A 19,198-nucleotide genomic window follows, 5' to 3' on the forward strand; every position below is an offset into this window, starting at 1 on the left:
ATTCGTTGAAGGAGCACACCACCAAGTCTCAGGCGTCGGTCAAGTCGCTCCTTTCCAACCAAGTTGAATCGAAGGCTGTGGAAGTGGCCACGACATGGATCCAATGTTCCATGTACATCAACAACGCCCCCACCGATCTCGTCTACAAGTTCGCGACGTTGCCGGAAGTCGAATCCATTTACGAGCCAGTTACAATGACACTCGATGAAACCCAAAGCAATGACAAACCAGCCAGTGCTGTGAATGATGACATCGCATGGGGGATCAAGAAGATCCAAGCGCCGGCGCTGTGGGCCAAAGGCATCGAGGGCGACGGAATTGTCGTGGCCAACATCGACACTGGTGTTCGCTATACCCATGAGTCCTTGGAGTCGAACTGGCGAAGAGAATACGGTTGGTTCGACCCGTACAACAAGACGAACCAGCAGCCCAGAGACACGGATGGCCACGGTACTGCCGTCATGGGCGTTATGGTGGGAACGAAAGGTATTGGTGTCGCCCCCAAAGCCAAGTGGATTGCGTGCAAAGGGTGCAACTACGATTGCAATGAACTCAAGGTGGTGGAATGCGCTCAATTCCTGCTTTGTCCCCACAACAACGACGGCAACAAATGTGACCCCAGCAAAGCCCCTCATGTGATCAACGGCAGCTTTGGAAAATACGCCCGGGACTTGAGGTGGGAAGATATGATTATAAAGTGGAGAGAAGCGGGAATCATTCCCGTGTTTGCAAACGGCAACAATGGCGTTAAAGGCTGTGCGAGCTCAGAGCATCCTGGCATGTCCCCTCAAGTGATTGGTGTCGGCTTCACTGACTCCAACGATGCTTTGTCCATCGATTCAAGTTTGGGACCTTCCTTCTTAGAAGTCCTCAAACCCGACATTTCGGCTCCTGGTTCCGACATCCGACCGCAGGACACTTTAGTGACGATGGTTATTCGTTGGGCTCTGGCTCGAGCTTGGCCGCGCCTCATGTGTCTGGAGCCATCGCCTTGTACTTGTCTGCCCACAAAGGCGCCTCGTACGACCAAGTGTACAGGGCCCTGACCGAGCATGTGGACACGGACACGTTAACTCCACCCAACAAGACCTGCGGTGACATTCCCAACACGCAGTATCCCAACAACCTCTTTGGTCACGGCCGCTTGAACATCTTCAAGGCCGTGGCTGCTAGCATCCCCGACCTGACTCTTCCCTCGCAATCCAAGTCCACCCAAGCCCTGAATCCGACCAATGACCTAAGCACCTGTGGCACCTTGGAAGACAACACGCACTATGTTGGCGGCGACTTGGCTTCGGTCAATCTGGCGACTGTTGAATCCTGCTGAGCTGAATGTAAAATGACACCGGGGTGCAAAGTGTTTGTGTGGTACAACCTCAACGGTGGCTTGTGCCGGCTCAAGGACACCCAAGGCCCAAAGGTGGCTGTGGACGGAGCCACGGCTGGCGTGCTACCAGCCCCAGCCTCGGGACGACGGCCGTAGTTTTTTTAGACCATCTATTAACATCGTCAACAAACTCACCGAAAATAATAGTTTGACATTAAACACGCTCAACTTGATATTTCACATATTTCGATAAATATCGAGATAATTTGTGTCGAAATGGCATGTCCGGATACTCTTTTGTTCGCAAATTTCTGCGACACTTATTCGGCCTGAAAAACGGAATAATTGACATGTTTGAATTGTCATGGACGTGCAACTTCCAATACAATTATTTCTAATACAGCTTCCAAGTATAGGCCACACTTAAAAATACCCCACAATATTAACCGTACAGTATGCGTATGTTGCTTGCTTACAGTAGTTAGCCGTAAGTGCACTGCACTTAGTGTAAGGACCGTCGAAACTTCCGGTCTCCTATCTGGCATTGGTGTGATAAACGCTTCGAACGTATATTTTGTTAAATACATGAAACACTAGCAATCGCGGGTCGTTTACTCGCAAACGAGTGCGGGAAATCACTGTCAATTTCAAAAATGAGGGCAAACTAAAGTTCAGGCCATAAAGCGGTCTAACTCAAAGTTAAATTCGATAACTTGACATGATCAAGAATGAACGCATGGGCAAATAAATCCAGTCATGGGCAATTCTACTGGCAATTGCAGGGGGGGTGCATTCCCGTTAACACGAATACAGACGCATGCGACACCACACGGCTTTCACAGACTTGCTCTCCTTTTGTTATACATGTCATATTTGCAACATCTGCCAAACGCGGACAAATCAATAACTTTTACTGTCACCATCTACAACCGCACAATTTGCTCTCCTTTCATCTGTCACCGCGACAGCGGTACTTTTCGCCAGACTCTGATCAAGTGTATTGAAGCCGCGCGACGGCGGCTGCATTCACAATCCCAGTGTCCGTACATTATCCGAATAGTTCTCATTCGATAAATCCCACGGGTGGAGTTGCTATCATCTTTCAGAAATACTGCGTTTCGATTGCATAAATATTACTCCAGAGTACTTAAAGTATATTTTATGGCCAACCACACATTTCAATGTCGTCATTCTTCAATTTGCCACCTCATACACACTGCTTACCAAGAAGACCCAAGTAGAGCTCGCTGAGACTCAGCAAGCCATTTTTGACTGAGTTCTTCTCGTCATTTGGCCACCTGTCAAAGCATGGTTGGATCAACGTGGACGAAACGCCCGTGTACTACGACTTGCCACCTCGCCGCACACTAGCACGGTTTGGTCGATCGTTACGTGTGAAGGAATGTCAAAAGCATTCGGACCGAATCACGGCCGTACACTCAATACGTGCGGATGGTATGTTATGAACAATTTGCGTTGACTGACGGCTCGTAGGTACCAAGATGCCTCTTCTACTCATCGTCAAAGGGCAACCCGGTGGTGACATTGAGACGGAAGAAATTCCGACATATCCTCCTGGCCCCTTCTACGCCGTGCAGAAGGCAGTATACATGAACCAGCGGGTATGAAACATGTACCTTCGTGAGGTGTGAGGTGTTGAAGCCGGAATTGGATTCTCCGTCCGTCTTGCTTGCCGACAACCTGAAATGTCATGTGTCAAAGAAGAGCTACAAGATCATGCGGCAGGAGATGTACTCTGGCGCTTTTCTTCAGCCGCTGCCTGCCAATACAACCAGTGTCCTGCAGCCTCTGGATGTTGGTGTCATGGGGCCATTCAAGTCGATGTGCCGGACCGAGTGGATCAAGGAAGGCAAAGTCGTGACTGCAGCAGAGAAGCGCCTTGCTATGATCAAGAGGGCTATCAAGGTGTGGAATGACATGAAGGAGGACACAATTCGCAAGTCTTTCGAAAAGGCACTGAATATTTTTGAGGTTTAGTGTAATATTTTTGAAGTTTAGTGTAATTTTCCTAAAAATGTTCAGTACTTTGGTGCAAATGTGTAATTTACTTCAGTAACATAAAAAAGTTCGCATTGCACTTGGCCCCATGCTAACTTTCACCCCTCACACTAATAGTGCTACAATAACATAAAAATGTTCGCATTGCACTTGGCCCCATGCTAACTTTCACCCCTCACACTAATAGTGCTACAATTGCATAGTTCAGCATTTCGCCGTCTTACATTCCGAAGAACGGAGGTATCCTCAGTCTGACATAGTTTCAAAACTCAAGTACCAGTCATGTCAACTGGTCCCGAGTTCAATCCCACGCAGAGGCGTTTTATATTGGCAAAGACTCAACCAATCCGAGTGGTGGTGGTCATTGTTGAAGTGGTGAGATTTATTATATTTTCGTACCACACCTCCCACCACTCTATACAAACGTCCATATAATAAAGTGTACCACTGTGCGCCAGTCTCAATGCAGGGCTCTGTAACCATTCTCACGACTTGACTTTTTCCGTAGGCTTTTTGTCCATATGACTCCCTGGGTTTAGGGGAAAGTTTATTTCACATGGGATGGTTTTTATGAGCGGGTTAGGGGTGAGGTGTTTGGAAAAAGGTTGGTGAATTGAGTTTGGATAATCATTTTTAACCTATACTAGAACCACATGTTGTGGAACCGCTTCGCCAATTATACAAAATATACAGACACGACACAAAACCAACAATTTTTTGTCGCGTGATTGGATAACCGACATAAAGTCGTCCTTTCATTGGTCAGAGTGGTTTCGATTCCATCTATTGGTCGATAATATTGTCGTGGCAGCAACATATCATTAACATGTAACATGTACGCAATTCGATTGGTTAGATGCAAATAGATGACCTAAAACCGATCTTTGACAGTTTCTCACTTGCCAAATGGACACGATACCAACGAAGGAAGCGATCCAGGACGGATTCCACGGGACCTCGACCCGGCGTATGTACTCAACGTATCAGCGTCAATTCCTCAAATACTTCCAGCATGCAAACAGTGGAAAGGACCCATGCACCGCTACGATGGGAGACTGTACAGACTTCCTGCACCATCTGTATTCCTAGGACGGAAAGCCCGTACAATTGACGGTGCAAAGACAGCAATGGTGATGTTCTTCAAGGAACGGCTTGTCGAACCGAACCCCGCACAAGCAACAGAGACTAAGCGCTACGTTGTACGCCTGCAGAAATTCAACAGACAGAAACAATGTGGATGACGAGAAGAAGGCGCATCCGCTCTCGGGTCACGAGCTGTCGCTCCTCATGAACTCGTTCGGCGACCTGAATCCACTTGTCGGAGCTATGTTTCGCGTTTTGTTCTCCATGTGCTATCTGCGATGCTTTCGAATCAGCGAGGTCCTTGCTCTACGCTGGTCCGACTCAGTCGGAGCCTGGCGTCCATGTGTCAGTGCGTTTACGGTGGCACAAGAAGGCCAGCGTTGAACAGAACTGTCAAATCTTCAATCTTGTCGACGAGGTGATGTACCCATGCCTCGTGTATGCGGCTACTATGACGACTACCTTTTCATGGTGAAAGCAACGATGATGAATGTGGCTGACAATGCTGTGGTCTTTCCTCAAGTCACATATCAACACAATGGTACGATCAAGGTTACGTGGGACAAGGCCATGGAACAGAACTACTTGCGGCGCTGTCTGAATGTTGCCGTTGAACGATGTCCGCAGTTGTCGACCAACGTCTCCTTGCACAGCATGCGTCGAGGCGGGAGTTTCTACCGTGTCTTTGAGTCCCAAGACAAGCGATTCAATTTCCGCGAATTAATGGCATGGTGCCGTTGGGGTGACGCGAAGACTTGCTGTGAATACCTTGTGACGAAGAACCTCAGTGACGAGGTTGACCCACGAAACCTGCTTTTGAATTCCATGCGAGCTCGAACGACACTGGTGCCGGCCCACCCTCAGGTGCCATCGGCCGACGCAATTGCTGAAGCAGTGATGAAAATGCTCCAAGATCAGAAGCCTGCACAGCCCAGCAAGACAACATCGGCGACAAAGCAGACAACATTGGACGTTTTTGTCGTACCAAATACCATCTCATCAGCCCGGTCAGCGCACGAAGCGTGGTGTCAGTGCTTTTACGCCGATGTCCCGGGAGGCCGACCATGTGCTCTGAAGGATTTCACATAGGAGATGATCAAGGCGGACCGCAAGAAGTACTCGGAACGAGTGACACTCTCGCTTGCTTTCAAGAAGTTACAGACCTACGAGCTGTTTGAAAGCGCATATGCAGGGCACACGGAGACGTACAGTAGTGTTCTTAAGGAAGCTCGCCAGAGGAAGAGAGAAAATAAGTTGTAATGAATGAGCATTCTTTAAAGCCATTTTGCGAGCGAACGAGTGGAAATAGGATTCTACATAACATAAAGGGTTCGTTGCGGTTCAAGCTACGTTTTGGCTATGCTTGGTGTCAAAGAGTGCACAAGTTATTGTTTTATGATTTTGACCAATCAAATGATCGTCGGATGGAATTGTCGTATATCCAATTTTATCTATACACAAAACGCGTCTGCTCGACTAGGGGCGGTGTGTAATTATCAGATCAATCCAAGTAATACGTATCACGCTAAGAAAAATCAATCGACACACACACACAAGCAGAGTCGCTCAGTTCGGAGGTGGTAAATTGAGTTGTGTATCATTCATTACAATCCTCTTCATATCACAGCCAAGCCAAGGCACGCAGGTAGCCACTAGATTGTTGCCAAAATCTGATTGGCTAAAACATACAACACACGTGCGTATCACATGCTCTACACCACACGTTAATTGGTCAATTCTCATGATGGCTTGTTGCGGTGCGATTTCAAGACAATCAGACTCCATCCACCGACCCCGTACATACCGCCGAGGGTCGAGGAAGACAAACCAGGGTACCGCCGACAGGGCGAGGAAAACGAACGAGAATGTCGCCGAACGGGCGAGAGAGACAAACATGGCACTTGCTAACAAGGCCTTGCCTAACAAGATGGAGGACGACTCGACCCCCCGTGATCCCAATGATCAGGTCAAGGTTGCAAAAGTGAAGGCCGTTGAACCCTTCCTGAGGGTTGCAGTTCGACAAATAAAAGACCCGCAGTCGACACCACAATCATCTGCAAAACTTCCTTGCACTCAGCATTGTCTGGATGGCTCATGTGGAGAGCTGGTGGGGCATTGGCAGTTAGCCGGGTCATGTTGTGTGTGGGAAGAACAGTCGACACCACAATCTTCTGCAAAACTTCCTTGGACTCAGCATTGTCTGGATGGCTCATGTGGAGAGCTGGTGGGGCATTGGCAGTTGGCCGGGTCGTGTTGCGTGTCGGAAGCTCGGTTGAAAACAACTGCGAAAGGACGATACAAGCACCTTACAACTATGCTTTCACAACAAAACTCGGGTGAGATTGATGATGTCACCGCATGCTCCGAAACCAGTGTTTTGGATTCAAGTAAGGGGGAATGTCGCGGTTCGATTTTAAGACAATCAGACTCCCTCGGCGATGGACCTTATCTACCGACACATGTCACACCGAGGGAGATGTGATTGGTGGAAACTCCGGTCAAACAGAAGGACATGGCAACCACTCTGTGTCCAAAACGATCCAGCACCCACAACCTTGTGAATCCAAGGACCGGTGCAAGACTTCATTAATCGTCAAAGACTACGTTGTGATGCCTATCTGCGGGAATCTCCTGGCTCGGTGAAATGACCACGCCAGTGTGACAGTACACAGTGAGCTGCTTAATGCTAAAACTGGTAGAACGATAGAACTCGGAAGACGGTTTGAGGACGACAGAAAGATAGAACGAATAGCGTCAGCTAGACGATAAACTAACTCGACTTTACATTTGACCTCCAACTCCACACCTGGATTTGGGATTCTACGCTTGCTCGCGCCGCACCTACCCATCGATCAGTTACGGAATAACCCCGTGACATTCTAAATCGTGAAAAAAAACGAGGTAAATCGATTTTGATTGGCTCATGCTACTGTATTTCTGAAATCTACTTGGAACTTCTCCTTTTGGGGAGTAAATATAGGAATTTTCTGCTTTTCGTGGACTTTGAAACTCAAATTAATATTCTTTGTATAGTTAAATTGCTTGCTCGATAAGCAAATGGAGTCAATTTAGAATTTAAAGTGTTTTCTGATCTGTACAGTCTGGAACAAAACAAAATTTTCAAGTCGACACTTTTGTTTTTGTCCATTACAGAAGCCGCTAGTATCATTCGACGCATATTAAAACATGATTATGATCTACACTTAGCGTTACTATGGATGAGCAATAGCTTTACAAAAAAATGATAAAATTTCTATTTTAGGTGGTGCAAAAAACTATAGTCGCACTTACAATATGTGCACTAATAGTCGGGGCCGAGTCGTTGATTGCGTCCTCCATCTTGTTAGGTACGGCCTTGTAACCAGGTGCCCTGTTTGTCTTTCTCGCCCCCTCGGCGGCATTCTCGTTTGTCTTCCTCGCCCCCTCGGCGGTATCATGGTTAGTCTTCCTCGCCCCTCGGCGGTATTCTGGTTTGTCTTCCTCGCCCCCTCGGCGGTATTATCGTGTAATCTTCTCGCCCCGTTAGCGACGTTGTCTTTGTCTTGGCCTTCTCCGACTTCCTCGGAGGCGCCTTCTCGTCTTCCAATCTTGGTCCTGAGTGGTTGCACACCCGCCTCAGGATCCTTCTCGGACGTTGCTGTTCTTTCATTGTTGATCCTCGTTCAACTCGCCCATCCCCGGCGAGTTGACTTGAGAACCGGAGGCAACCATAGCCTGGATGGCCTCCACAAATTGCGGGGTAGTTTACGAGGTTCGGCTTCGCTGTGGACAATTTCGGCTGAGATGCCCAGGCTTGCCACACGATAACACTCCATGCCGCTGGTGCCGGAACCACGTGTAGGTCGCCCGTAGGTCTGACGACGGAAATCTTGGTCCGACACTCCCGTTCGTTCGTCCTGATATACCGTGCACTCTGAGGAATGATGACCCTTGTTTCTACACACTCGGCAAAACCACGAAATTCGCATCCATTTTTCACGGGGGTGGCCCATCAGTGACAGCGCCCGTACACCACCGTACCAGACTTAGTCCCTTCATCCTTGTTTTGACGGATACGGGGTTGCACAGGCGTGTTTACACCCGGTTGTTCCGACTGAATCTGAGCCACGACGTCTTGGAGTGTAGAGAACCGATCATTTTGTAGTGTCTCTTGCTGGGCCACCATCGTGAACATTTCCTGGCGCATTTGTGACAATGTAGCATGTAGTTCTTGGATGTCAGCGGTCGGGGCTGTCGAGGCTCGTGGTGTCTCTCGGTTCGACCTCGCGGGAGTTGTCAGAGCCGTCGTATCGTCATTTACTGAACGCACTGTTGACCGCGAATCATCGAGTCGACGATCGAGATCTACATCGCGGTATTGTAAGTATTCAAGGCTGTCTTCGATCGACTCGGGGCCTGTTGTGGCCCCTCAGTGACAATTTGAGACTTGAGAGTCATCACATCCGTTGATCAGCATGACAACAGCTCGGTCGGATTGTAGTCCAGCATCGCGCGCTGCGTCGGCGATCCGCCAGGTATAATCACGCACAGTCTCAGTCCACTTGCGTCGAGCATTCTCGGTGATTTCGGACATCTTTCGACTCATTGTTTTCTGGTAGCTCGTCGAACCGGGAAAGGAAATGCTCGAGGGATCGTTTGGTCCACATTGTCTAGCTTCAGGGCGTACTTCCGTGCATCGGTCATTACCTGTCGAGCCAAAGATCGCCGAGCCGCGTCAGAGGTGGGTTGGGAAGGGTAAGAGTTTCCAGGCGGTCCCCCTCCCCCTCCATAGTCACCTCCTCCTCCCGTCCAGGAGGTGGTCCTCTGTGTCGTCCAGAAAAAATTCTCATTGCTACCTATCCCCCAGGGCCGTTGGATCATGGGGAGGTCCCCTCGAGGCCCTCCGCTGGGCCCTTGGCCTGGTTGACTGCCAGAATTTCCTTGATTTGCCGAGGGGTATCTAGGGGGCCCGTGCCCCGGTTTCGGCATATTGAGAGGCCCTCTCCCCGTTTGACCAAACATACTGTACTCTGGACGTGTCGCCGGAGGCGGAGCCACTGGAACGGGTGGGACGACCACCGGATAGAGATACAATGGTGGTTGCAATGACGCGGACTCCGTGACTGTCTCGGTTTGCAGCATGAAGTGAGGGCGTTCGAGGTAATCGAAGGCTCGGCGTGACCGAGCCAGGAGCCATGGTGGCTGACACGTACGTGGATGAGGCACCCTTCGTGGGAGATCCCTTCCGAGAGGCTGAAGGGGTACCGTAGGGAGTCGGTATCGGACTTGGTCGAATGCGCTCTGCGATTTTAGGGTAGCGTTGCGCTTCTCAATCTCGATGTTTGTTTGCTGAAGTCCAAGTTGGGCGTAGCCTTGGGCTAACATGGCTTCATGATTTTCCCGATCACTGCGCAATTGTTCCTCAGCATCCTCGAGGAGCCGTCTTGATTCGGCAGCTCTTCAGTGATACGCGCCAAGACTTCTTCGTTTTCTGCACGCTCAAAATTTTACTGTCCTCGCTCGGCCTCGACTCGAGTACGTTCCAGGAGTACTTCTTCGGCTCCTTTCGATTCTCGTTCCGTGATGATGGCACATCCTCTGCTGACCGCTCAAGGTCGAGTCGGCTCTCTCGTTGTTCCTGCAGGGCCAGTTGGAATTGAGCTCTCTCATGGTCCAGCTGTTCAACGGCTTCTCGAGTGCACTGTTCGCTGACGCGGAGAGAGTTGCTTGCCTCGGCAAGAGAGGCTTCAAGTCCCTCGGTTCGGTTGGCCTCGTTACTAACAGTAGTTTCGATAGCTCTAATCCTTCTTTGGAGAATTTGGAATTCCTCTTGGAGGAGAGGTCAATTTACACATTCGGACCGAACAAGTCCAACTGCTTGAATCTCGTGTAAGTCCGTATTCGGTCGCTCCAGTTCAGGTGATTTCGTACGGTCTCGCATAGCAAACTCGGGGTATTCACCGGGAATTCGGAGCGATTAGCGCACCGCCTTCGTAGTTGGGTCTTACACCAAAGTGTTACGGGGTTATTCCGTAACTGATCGATGGGTAGGTGCGGCGCGAGCAAGCGTAGAATCCCAAATCCAGGTGTGGAGTTGGAGGCCAATTGTAAAGGCGAGTTAGTTTATCGTCTAGCTGACGCTATTCGTTCTATCTTTCTATCGTCTTCAACGTCCTCAAACCGTCTTCCACGTTCTATTTTTCTAACAGTTTTAGCTTACACTATGTGTACTGTTACGCTGGCGTGGCCATTTCACCGAGCCAGGAGATTCCCGCAGATAGGCGGTACAAGGTAGTCTGTGGCGAGTAATGAAGTCTTGCACCGGTCCTTGGATTCACAAGGTTGTGGGTGCTGGATCGTTTTGGACACAGAGTGGTTGCCACGGTTGACTCGTCCTTCGGTTTTATCGGAGTTTCCACCAATCATATCTACCTCGGTGTAACATGGTCGGTTGATAAAGGCCTTCACCGAGAGAGTCTGATTGGCTCAAAATCACACCGCGACATTTCGTCCAGAGCAGTCGGAAAACTCAGTTTTCGGAAAACAAAATAACTAAGACGCAACTATTCTATTCGGCCAAATATTGTTGTTGTGGCATGTGATCGAAGGAATACGAAATTCTCTATCATCATGATATCTCACCGATTGGAATTCACTAACCTTCATTATTGCGTCCCATGTAGTCAGATAACACTTCTTTCAATATGCAAACACAAAAGCAATGACACAACTATTCTATTGGTTATATATTGGTGTATAATTAGACTGCCGTGGCATCACAGTTCTGGCATGGCGTCATTCGAGAATTGTGTTGGAGGATGCAAGGTACGTTCATGTTATGCAAGTTCTGCTCGGCCTTCATGTCCTTGTTCTGCTTGGTGTTCATGTCGTGAAGAATTGGTCCAGAAATAGATATTAAACCTAGCGGTATTTTACCGTAAAATCACATCCAGAGTGTTGTGTGCGCGTGGACTCATGGAACATGGGCGCTTGGATATTTAGTCATAGGGGTGGCCGCTGAGATGTATCTTGAATTTTATATGCAACTCTTATCCGTATATAATATTTGGAGGCAGTTTGGACCTTTAACCTCCCACTGCAGTGATAAAACGCATGAAATCGGTATTTAGCGTATCTGGATTTTGGGTTCAACTACATTAAATGTTCGTTAAATAATAAAACCTCTATTGTTCGATTTGGCCAGTTGGAAGTTTTTACATGATGTGCACCACACAACTATTCCCCCGACTTCGGTCGAAATAGCCAAGATGGAAGTTGCGTAGTGAAGTCCATGTGAAACGATAAGTAATTTTCTCCTTTGACGTACCTGCGAAAAATCGTTTTCATGTAGCGAGGTTTTCCATTATATCATGGGATGTTTGTGTCATACTCTGCGTCCGTGGTATCCTGGTCGGATAAACATGTGATAGCCTTGCAAGCCCAGGGAGGAGCATAAGGATTACCGTCTGGGGGGTGAAGTAGATCCTATTTTAGGATGTGTATCAAAGTACCACTAATAACATGCAGATGGCAGCATGCTGTTAGTCGGGAATTGAAATCAAATGACAAAGGTCTATTCTGGCACTGATTTCGTTTGATTTGGCAAGAACCAATTAATAGCTAAGGCGACGGCCAAGCCAGCGAATGGAAACGTGAATGTGATGGAAGCTACCCCGATGAAGCCGAATGGCACGGGCGAATCAGGTGCGACTATGGAACTCAACAAAGTTTCGACGAAAGGAAAGGCCAACAAAAAGGCGCCACCCATAGCGAAGTGAGTAACGGCGTCGACAAATTCGGGAAGGCGAAGTTAAATGCAACGCCCAAGATCACCAGGACAGTGTGGCAGTTACCGAACACTACTGCAGATGGTGAGCAATCTCAGCCCGATGCGTGGAGCGAAGCCCGCCCCGAGTTGTTGCAACGCATTCAATTGGCCTATCCAAGCGATTCGGAGGAAGGAACAAAGGATAACCCCGACGTGGCCAACCGACTTCTACTGTCCTACATTAGGCAGTATGGGATTGGCGGAGTTGCGGAGTATGCAGACCGCATCGCAGCACCATTGCAACTGGCAGTGGATCAAGAGCTGCATCAACCATCCAAGCGTCCGGCCCCGAGTTTGATGCCAGCACGAACGTCGCCAGGCGTACGAAAAGTGCGTTGAGCATCAGGACGCATCGGAGCCAAAACAGTGCGTCGTGAAAGCAAAGTTGGCCGCCTCTGCTGCGAAGAAGGAGTACCGGCAAACCAAGCGTGCAAAGATATCTCCAGTGCGTCAAGCTGATGAACAACCGCAGGTGGAAGACTTCCTGATGGAGTTTGTACCCACTCAGCATCCGATCATACCAGAAGGACCCGCGTTACGCGATGTAGAGATGGCGGGTTTGGACGTTCAGCTCAACCCGCGTCCATTACAGCGATTGGATGATCTGGAGGCACTACAAGATGAAAATGATTTCGTTGAGGGAGTGCTCGACTTCATCTGACGCTCGAGCCGTATCCTTTTCAACCACTGGAATTCCCTACGGTGATTCATGGTGAGGTTCAATTCAACGAGGTGGCCCTCCAGGATGGCGAAGATCCACCGTTCCTTCCTCAAGACCCCGTCCCAGATGCGATTGAAGTGCGGCTTCCACGCCGAAACCCTGTGAATTACGTCGGACGGCAATCGAACGAAGTGTTTGCAACGCGTTCCTCCGTTTGGGAGTGTGCTGGTGCGTTGTTGAGAACAATCACGACCCTCTTGCCCTCAAAGTTGTCGATCCACGCGGCACTTGTCTTCACTGCTTGATAGACTGCTTCAACAAAGGCAGCGTTCTGGGCCATCTTGATGTTTCCCCGCTCCAGACGGAAATAAACCAGTCCTTCCTCCACATTGAATGACAAGATGTTGATCCTGAGCAGGTGACGACTGATTGTCTGCAGTGATAGTTCGGTTCCTGGGAAGTCGTTGGCTATTAAATGTTTCATGGTGTACTGGCAGTTCTGATCAACGTATCGCTCCAGCGCTTCGCGGATCTCCGTGGTGACTTTCGTTCGTCCCAGACGCGTCCCCCCACCCGGCAGGTGGTTCACATGGCCTTTGGAGAGTACGCGGCGCACAGTTGTCAAAGCAACGCCATTGTGCTTGACAACCAGCTTCCAGTCTTGACCTTGCTCATAAGCCACGAGGATTCGCGTCTTTTCTTCCGCTGTGGGACCTTTGTGCTTGATGCGAGCACCCATGGTCTGTGGCAAAATGACAAATTACGTGGATGTACTGTGAACTCATTGGGTTTCGCGCTCCATTTCTCGCGCTATTTCCGACCACATTGATTGGAAGAAAAACCACATTGATCTGAATTTTTGCACGTTGTAATACTTGCCAAAAATTATATTTGTTATCGAAACCACGTTGATCCGAATAAAGTGGCACTTTGATCGGGAAAAGCTGTAGATATTTAACCTAGCGTGTTTTACATGGGCGCTTGGATATTTGGCCATAGGGATGGCCGCTGTATCTTGATTTTTGTATGTGTTTCTTATCCGTATATAATATCCGGAGGCAGTTGGGGCCTTTAACCTCCCACAGCAGGGATAAAACGCATGAAATTGGTATTTAGCGTTTCTGGATTTTGGGTTCAACTACATTAAATGTACGTTAAATAATAAAGCCTCCACTGTTCGATTTGGCCAGTTGGAAGTTTTTAGATGATGCACCCTTCTTGATGATGGATGATGTGATGATTTACAGACGAGGACGAAATTTAGAATTTAAGCTCATGTGCTTCGAATTTTTACGAAATTGATATATGATTGGACAAGATTTTTCGAAATTCAGTTCAATTTTGACGAGAATTAGTGTTAAGGCCAATCAGATCAGCTTATATTGTCCATCTGTTTTTGATTGGACAAAGGCCGCTTCCATATGATTGAAACTTCGATGCTTCTTAAATTCCGTCGCTCTGTACGAACTCTGGTCCGAAATAGCTGTCTAGTTAATTTTCACTTGGATTTACAACTGTACACTACTGTACTATACCTTATGTTTACACTGTGTATACGGGTAAACAAATACTAGCACTACAGTAGAACTACAGCAGTACTATACCTGATGTTTGCGACAATACTGTGTGTACAGCTGTACAAGCTTCGCTTCTGTCAAGAGGAGGGAAAAGTGGTGGATGCCATGTACTGGTAGAAAAGGGATCGAGGAAGGTAACCTCGGGGCCTAACCAGGGACGCTAGGCCAAACGTCCCGGCCATAATGAACACAAAGAGGAAGACGTGGGCTCACAAAGAAGGAACAAGCAGTGAGCAGCTAGACCAAGAACAGGCTTATGTATGCCTGTGATTGGTGGAGAAACCACTGGTTCCAGAGGCAGGAGGGCCACAGGACGGGAGAAACAGGTCCCAGAGGGCTAGTGAGTTGCCGAATAATTCCCTCATTAAAACAGTTACACTGTTATTTTGACCCGAAATACTGTTTCAATTTTCTAAAGCGATCTATTAGAGCATCCCCACTCGTGGCGCTAAAACTCCAAAACTGTATTTTTTCAGTCAGATTTTAGCGTTTTAATTCTCCCACCGCGGGACTCTAAATTCTAGCGTCGACGCTATCCGGCACGCTAAAGTCAGATTATTCGTCAGATTGACCGATTGGTTAGAGTTCTGGCCAGCATACAATCAGCAATACATTTTCATGTGCATACAATTCCCAATACGTTTAGTATTACCTGGTTGCAATGGCATGACGCCATGTCGGCCAAGTACAGGTGGGTGTCCTCGCGGCCCCACATACAGTGCTTTGCGGTAAAATCGGGACAGTGCCACTGTCCCGAAATACAAAAAATCACATTTGTGGCGAAGTAGAATAAACACGCTGGATTGGACAAAATTTGATTCAATTGCGCGGGCCAATCACAGAGTAGCTTGATTGTAATTGGCTAGTTTCAAATATTTGAATGAAACGCGTTTCATCACGTTTGACTTCAAAGTCAAAGCCGCACCAACATGTACCAGAGGTACAACAATGGGCAACGGAAGGCCCTCCTGGTCAAGTTCCACGCGTCGAATGTCACCAGCGAGCGCCAATTCTGCCGCGAGAACAACATCAAGCCATCAACTTGGGGAGCGTGGCGGGCGAGAGAGGACAAGATCATGACGAGCAAGCGCCACAGCCGGCTCGCAACCATCGGTGACCAAGGCCACAAGCAACTCATTCCCTTCGGACCCGCCCTTCTCGAGTTCATGCGTTCACGCCGGAACGACGAGCGCTATGTGCGCGTCTTCCACATGATGACATGGGTCAAGAAGAACCATCATGCGTGGCTGGTGGAGTACCTGTCGACCAAGAAGAACGAGAGTGTCGGGTTCCAGTCCTTCCGGTGCTTGCTCCTTCGCTTCGCTGAACGCCATCGCTTTCACCACCGAACGCCATGCGCCAGCAAGCTGACGCAGAAAGTTCTCGATGATGTGTGGCTGGGTTATGCCGCGTCGTTCTGGGACAGATATGGCCACTACGACCACAGCAACATCATCAATGTTGACGAGACCGCCGTGTACTATGACATGCCACCTGGCAAGACGCTGGCCGAGGTGGGCACATCGAGCAAGGTTTCCACCGGCGAGAAACACTCACCACGGCTGACCGCGGTCCTGACCATCCGAGCGGACGGTGCACCTTTGCGCGAGACACTCGTATTCTGAACGAATGATTAGGAACCAAGTTGCCTCTGTTGTTCATCGTCAAGGGCCAACTAGGTGGCACTATCGAGAAGCACGAGCTCGAGTCATACCCGGCTGGCCATCACTACGCAGTCCAGAAGTATGCGTTTTAGCAAGTCGTAAAATCAATTTTCGGACTTTAAACTTCGGATGTGTAATAATGTGTGTAATACTTCGAAGTTCGGTTAAGCCGTAAATTTAACGGTATGAGCTGGGAAATCAATTTCCCAACCGACTTTAAGCGACCAAGTCGAAAAGAGCCCGTGGGTTGGAGTTCAATCAACGATGGGGCTAAAGTACAATAAACAAATATTGTGGACCGACGAGATGGATGAGAGACATCTCAAGGAGGTTGTCCGGCTTGGCCCGAACGGTGTTGGTCACGGAAAGGCCAATGCAACGTGGGCAAATAGCACCTGTGCCCACGGTGCAGTGGCCATTCTGGACGCACCTGCCAGACAAGATGCGACCCCATTCTCTACGAGTCGTTATACTTGATTGCATATTGGATATGGGTATGCGGTCGTGCTGCATCAGTAGAGTTCAAAGTTTAAATCCGAGTGAGGTTTGCGCAGCATCGGTAGAACAGTACAGTAGCACAGCAACTGGCACAGGGTGGAAAATGTCATTGGTTTCTATCCGTTCAATTTCCGGATATTCAAGTACAACTTTCTAAGTGCGCGTGTCCATGTGCTCGAAGACAAGTTGGGAATTTGAATCAAAATAACGACTTGCTAAACACCTCTGAGGGAATTATTACATCCGGATACACCTTTTCGCCAGAAGACGTGTTACCTGGGACTCCGTCCTACCCCCGGTGAGTACATATGATGCTAAATCGCCGGGGTTAACTGCATCGCTAGTGGTTAGCTATCGCTAAGCACGGAGATACGCTTAACCCCTAGTAGGAGGTGAGGTGGTCAGAGTACAAGAGGAGATACGCTTAACCCCTAGTAGGAGGTGAGGTGGTCAGAGTACAATTTAACTAGAGTTTATTAATTTGAACGGTTTTCAGTCTTGGCTAAACGGTATTCTTATCCCTGGGGATTTAGCATCATACTTCGAAGTATGTGCACACGGGGGTAGGACGAAGTCTCGGGGTTACAGGGTTACGGGAAGAAAATTTGCTTGAGCGGTTTTCAGTCTTGGCTGAACGGTATCCAGATTTCTTGAACGTTTTCCCATAGTTTCCAACATTCTGTTCCTACACATTGAACTTCAAGGGCTGCTCATAAGTCATATGGTAAATTTGGTATATCATCGCACATTCACGGCAATTTCGTCAAAATCTTGTTGCGTCTTACTATTATTAATACTTCCTCTGTTTCACATTACTGTGTCGTTACGACTTCTCACCGACCCCAAAAATTCATTTCTAAACCATTTTCGATATAGAATATCATTTTTTAAAGCCCATAAAAAACTACAGGTGCGATGTATTGGCTGCCAAGCGCCAGGAGAGAAATTCGTGGCCAAAAATCGCCCCGAAATCTCAACCACCCGAATAAAATTACACCACATACTCAAACCGTATCAAATTTGAATTTGACGCCATGGACAATCAAGTCGTACGCACGCGCCGAGAGCTATCTAGCGATGAAAAGTGACGGTCATCCAGCACCTCCACCCCTTCCTACGCAAGGTCAAACTGCAGCGTGGTGCATACAAGCATGTCGCTGAGCAACTGAGCTTGGACCCCCGCACCGTCGGCTACATCTGGCGTACGTTCCGCGATCGCGGCACCACGGCGACCAAAAAAAGGGGAAAGGTTGGACCCAAACGAGCCTACACCGCCGAGTACTGTATGTCCAACAACTCGTGCAAGCGGTCCCAGTGGATCAACGCTCCACCTTCCGCGACCTTGCCGCAGCCACCGGTCTGTCCCCTGCCACTTTGAACCGTCACCTGAAGAAGGGAACGTTCGAACGACGGATAAAACCGCTACTAACGGACGCCAACAAGGAGGAACGCGTTGCATTTTGTCGAATTCGACAAGCTATGGGACGTGGTTCAAATGGATGAGAAATGGTTCAACGCTGACAAAGACCCGCAAGGTGTACCTTGTCCCTGGTGAAGCGTCGCCACGGCGCTCGTGGAAGAGCAAGCGCTTCATTCCCAAGGTCATGTTACTTGGCACTGTTGCTCGGCCACGGATTGACGGCGACCGGAGTGTTGTTATCAACGGCAAGATTGGAATGTGGCCATTCGTCCGCCTTGTCCCTGCGTTGCGCAACTCACGTAATCGTCCAGCTGGGACTATGGTCACCAAGTTGGTGAATGTTGACGCCGCTGTGTACCGTGACTTCGTCATCAACAAGGTCGTACCTGCCATCAAGGCCTCATTCCCCAGCGCCACCAAGCGCGTGTTTTTGCAGCACGACAAATCGACTCCGCACGGGAGCATCACGGACGCAGTGCTCGAGAGCGTGTCGACTGACGGGTGGACGTTCAACATGCGTAAACAACCCCCCAACAGCCCCGACCTGAATGTCCTGGGCCTGGGTTTCTTCGCGTCGATCCAAAGCCTGCAGTACAAGAAGATGAGTCGGACGGTGGATGACGTCGTCCGCAACACCATGGAGGCATTCGACGAGCTCACGTACGACAACTGGAGAGCTTGTTTGTCACCTTTCCAGGCAGTGATGCGTTTGGTCCTCAAGCACAGCGGAGACAACCACTTCGCCTTGCCACACCTCACGAAGGCAGCCTTGAGACGTGCTGGTCTCCTGATGTCGAATGTGTCCTGCCCTGTCTCGCTGCTTTTGTAGGCTACGAAGTTTTGACCAATAGGATCATTATTTTCCTACATGATCCAATAATATTCATTTGTTCACAGTAATGTGAAAAAAGTGAGTTTTCCATATCGTAAAAGTAATGTGAAACAGAGGAAGTAATAGTTACGTTATTTATTCCAGTAGTAATTGTGCACGATTTTGAGCATTCCATAAGCTAGGATCGGCGGAGGGGAGGTTCTCCAAATGAAAGATACTCTCATTTGCAGTAGAGCCAACCATACTGGAGTAAATTCGAAGGCTTAAGCCAATGACATTGTAAATATTTCGATTTACTGGACTTCTATTG

At 48.8% G+C, this 19,198-nt stretch overlaps 8 protein-coding genes across 8 annotated transcripts; 5 read left to right on the plus strand and 3 right to left on the minus strand.

Moving 5' to 3' along the window:
• Positions 1-110: 110 nt before the first annotated feature.
• H257_12093 (hypothetical protein) lies at positions 111-1,327 on the plus strand (the record flags this gene model as incomplete). Its single annotated transcript, XM_009839204.1, has 2 exons — positions 111-829; positions 865-1,327. The coding sequence occupies 2 exons, from the start codon at positions 111-113 to the stop codon at positions 1,325-1,327; spliced, it is 1,182 nt and encodes a 393-aa protein (XP_009837506.1).
• Positions 1,328-4,473: 3,146 nt separating this feature from the next.
• H257_12094 (hypothetical protein) lies at positions 4,474-4,813 on the plus strand (the record flags this gene model as incomplete). Its single annotated transcript, XM_009839205.1, has 2 exons — positions 4,474-4,545; positions 4,592-4,813. The coding sequence occupies 2 exons, from the start codon at positions 4,474-4,476 to the stop codon at positions 4,811-4,813; spliced, it is 294 nt and encodes a 97-aa protein (XP_009837507.1).
• Positions 4,814-4,915: 102 nt separating this feature from the next.
• On the plus strand, positions 4,916-5,689 carry H257_12095 (hypothetical protein; the record flags this gene model as incomplete). Its single annotated transcript, XM_009839206.1, has 2 exons — positions 4,916-5,476; positions 5,519-5,689. 2 exons carry the CDS (start codon positions 4,916-4,918, stop codon positions 5,687-5,689), a joined length of 732 nt encoding a protein of 243 aa, XP_009837508.1.
• A 3,321-nt stretch (positions 5,690-9,010) lies between these two features.
• Positions 9,011-9,793, minus strand: H257_12096 (hypothetical protein; the record flags this gene model as incomplete). The annotated part of the gene is made up of 1 exon (XM_009839207.1): positions 9,011-9,793. One exon carries the CDS (start codon positions 9,791-9,793, stop codon positions 9,011-9,013), a length of 783 nt encoding a protein of 260 aa, XP_009837509.1.
• Positions 9,794-9,830: 37 nt separating this feature from the next.
• H257_12097 (hypothetical protein) lies at positions 9,831-11,294 on the minus strand (the record flags this gene model as incomplete). Its single annotated transcript, XM_009839208.1, has 2 exons — positions 9,831-10,178; positions 11,238-11,294. 2 exons carry the CDS (start codon positions 11,292-11,294, stop codon positions 9,831-9,833), a joined length of 405 nt encoding a protein of 134 aa, XP_009837510.1.
• Positions 11,295-12,084: 790 nt separating this feature from the next.
• On the plus strand, positions 12,085-12,897 carry H257_12098 (hypothetical protein; the record flags this gene model as incomplete). The annotated part of the gene is made up of 3 exons (XM_009839209.1): positions 12,085-12,182; positions 12,245-12,557; positions 12,604-12,897. The coding sequence occupies 3 exons, from the start codon at positions 12,085-12,087 to the stop codon at positions 12,895-12,897; spliced, it is 705 nt and encodes a 234-aa protein (XP_009837511.1).
• Positions 12,898-13,063: 166 nt separating this feature from the next.
• On the minus strand, positions 13,064-13,636 carry H257_12099 (hypothetical protein; the record flags this gene model as incomplete). The annotated part of the gene is made up of 1 exon (XM_009839210.1): positions 13,064-13,636. The coding sequence occupies one exon, from the start codon at positions 13,634-13,636 to the stop codon at positions 13,064-13,066; it is 573 nt and encodes a 190-aa protein (XP_009837512.1).
• A 4,034-nt stretch (positions 13,637-17,670) lies between these two features.
• H257_12100 (hypothetical protein) lies at positions 17,671-18,885 on the plus strand (the record flags this gene model as incomplete). The annotated part of the gene is made up of 3 exons (XM_009839211.1): positions 17,671-17,685; positions 17,736-17,993; positions 18,163-18,885. The coding sequence occupies 3 exons, from the start codon at positions 17,671-17,673 to the stop codon at positions 18,883-18,885; spliced, it is 996 nt and encodes a 331-aa protein (XP_009837513.1).
• Positions 18,886-19,198: the final 313 nt, after the last annotated feature.

The sequence above is a fragment of the Aphanomyces astaci genome (genome assembly GCF_000520075.1).
Source record: "Aphanomyces astaci strain APO3 unplaced genomic scaffold supercont1.38, whole genome shotgun sequence".
NCBI lineage: Eukaryota > Oomycota > Saprolegniomycetes > Saprolegniales > Verrucalvaceae > Aphanomyces > Aphanomyces astaci.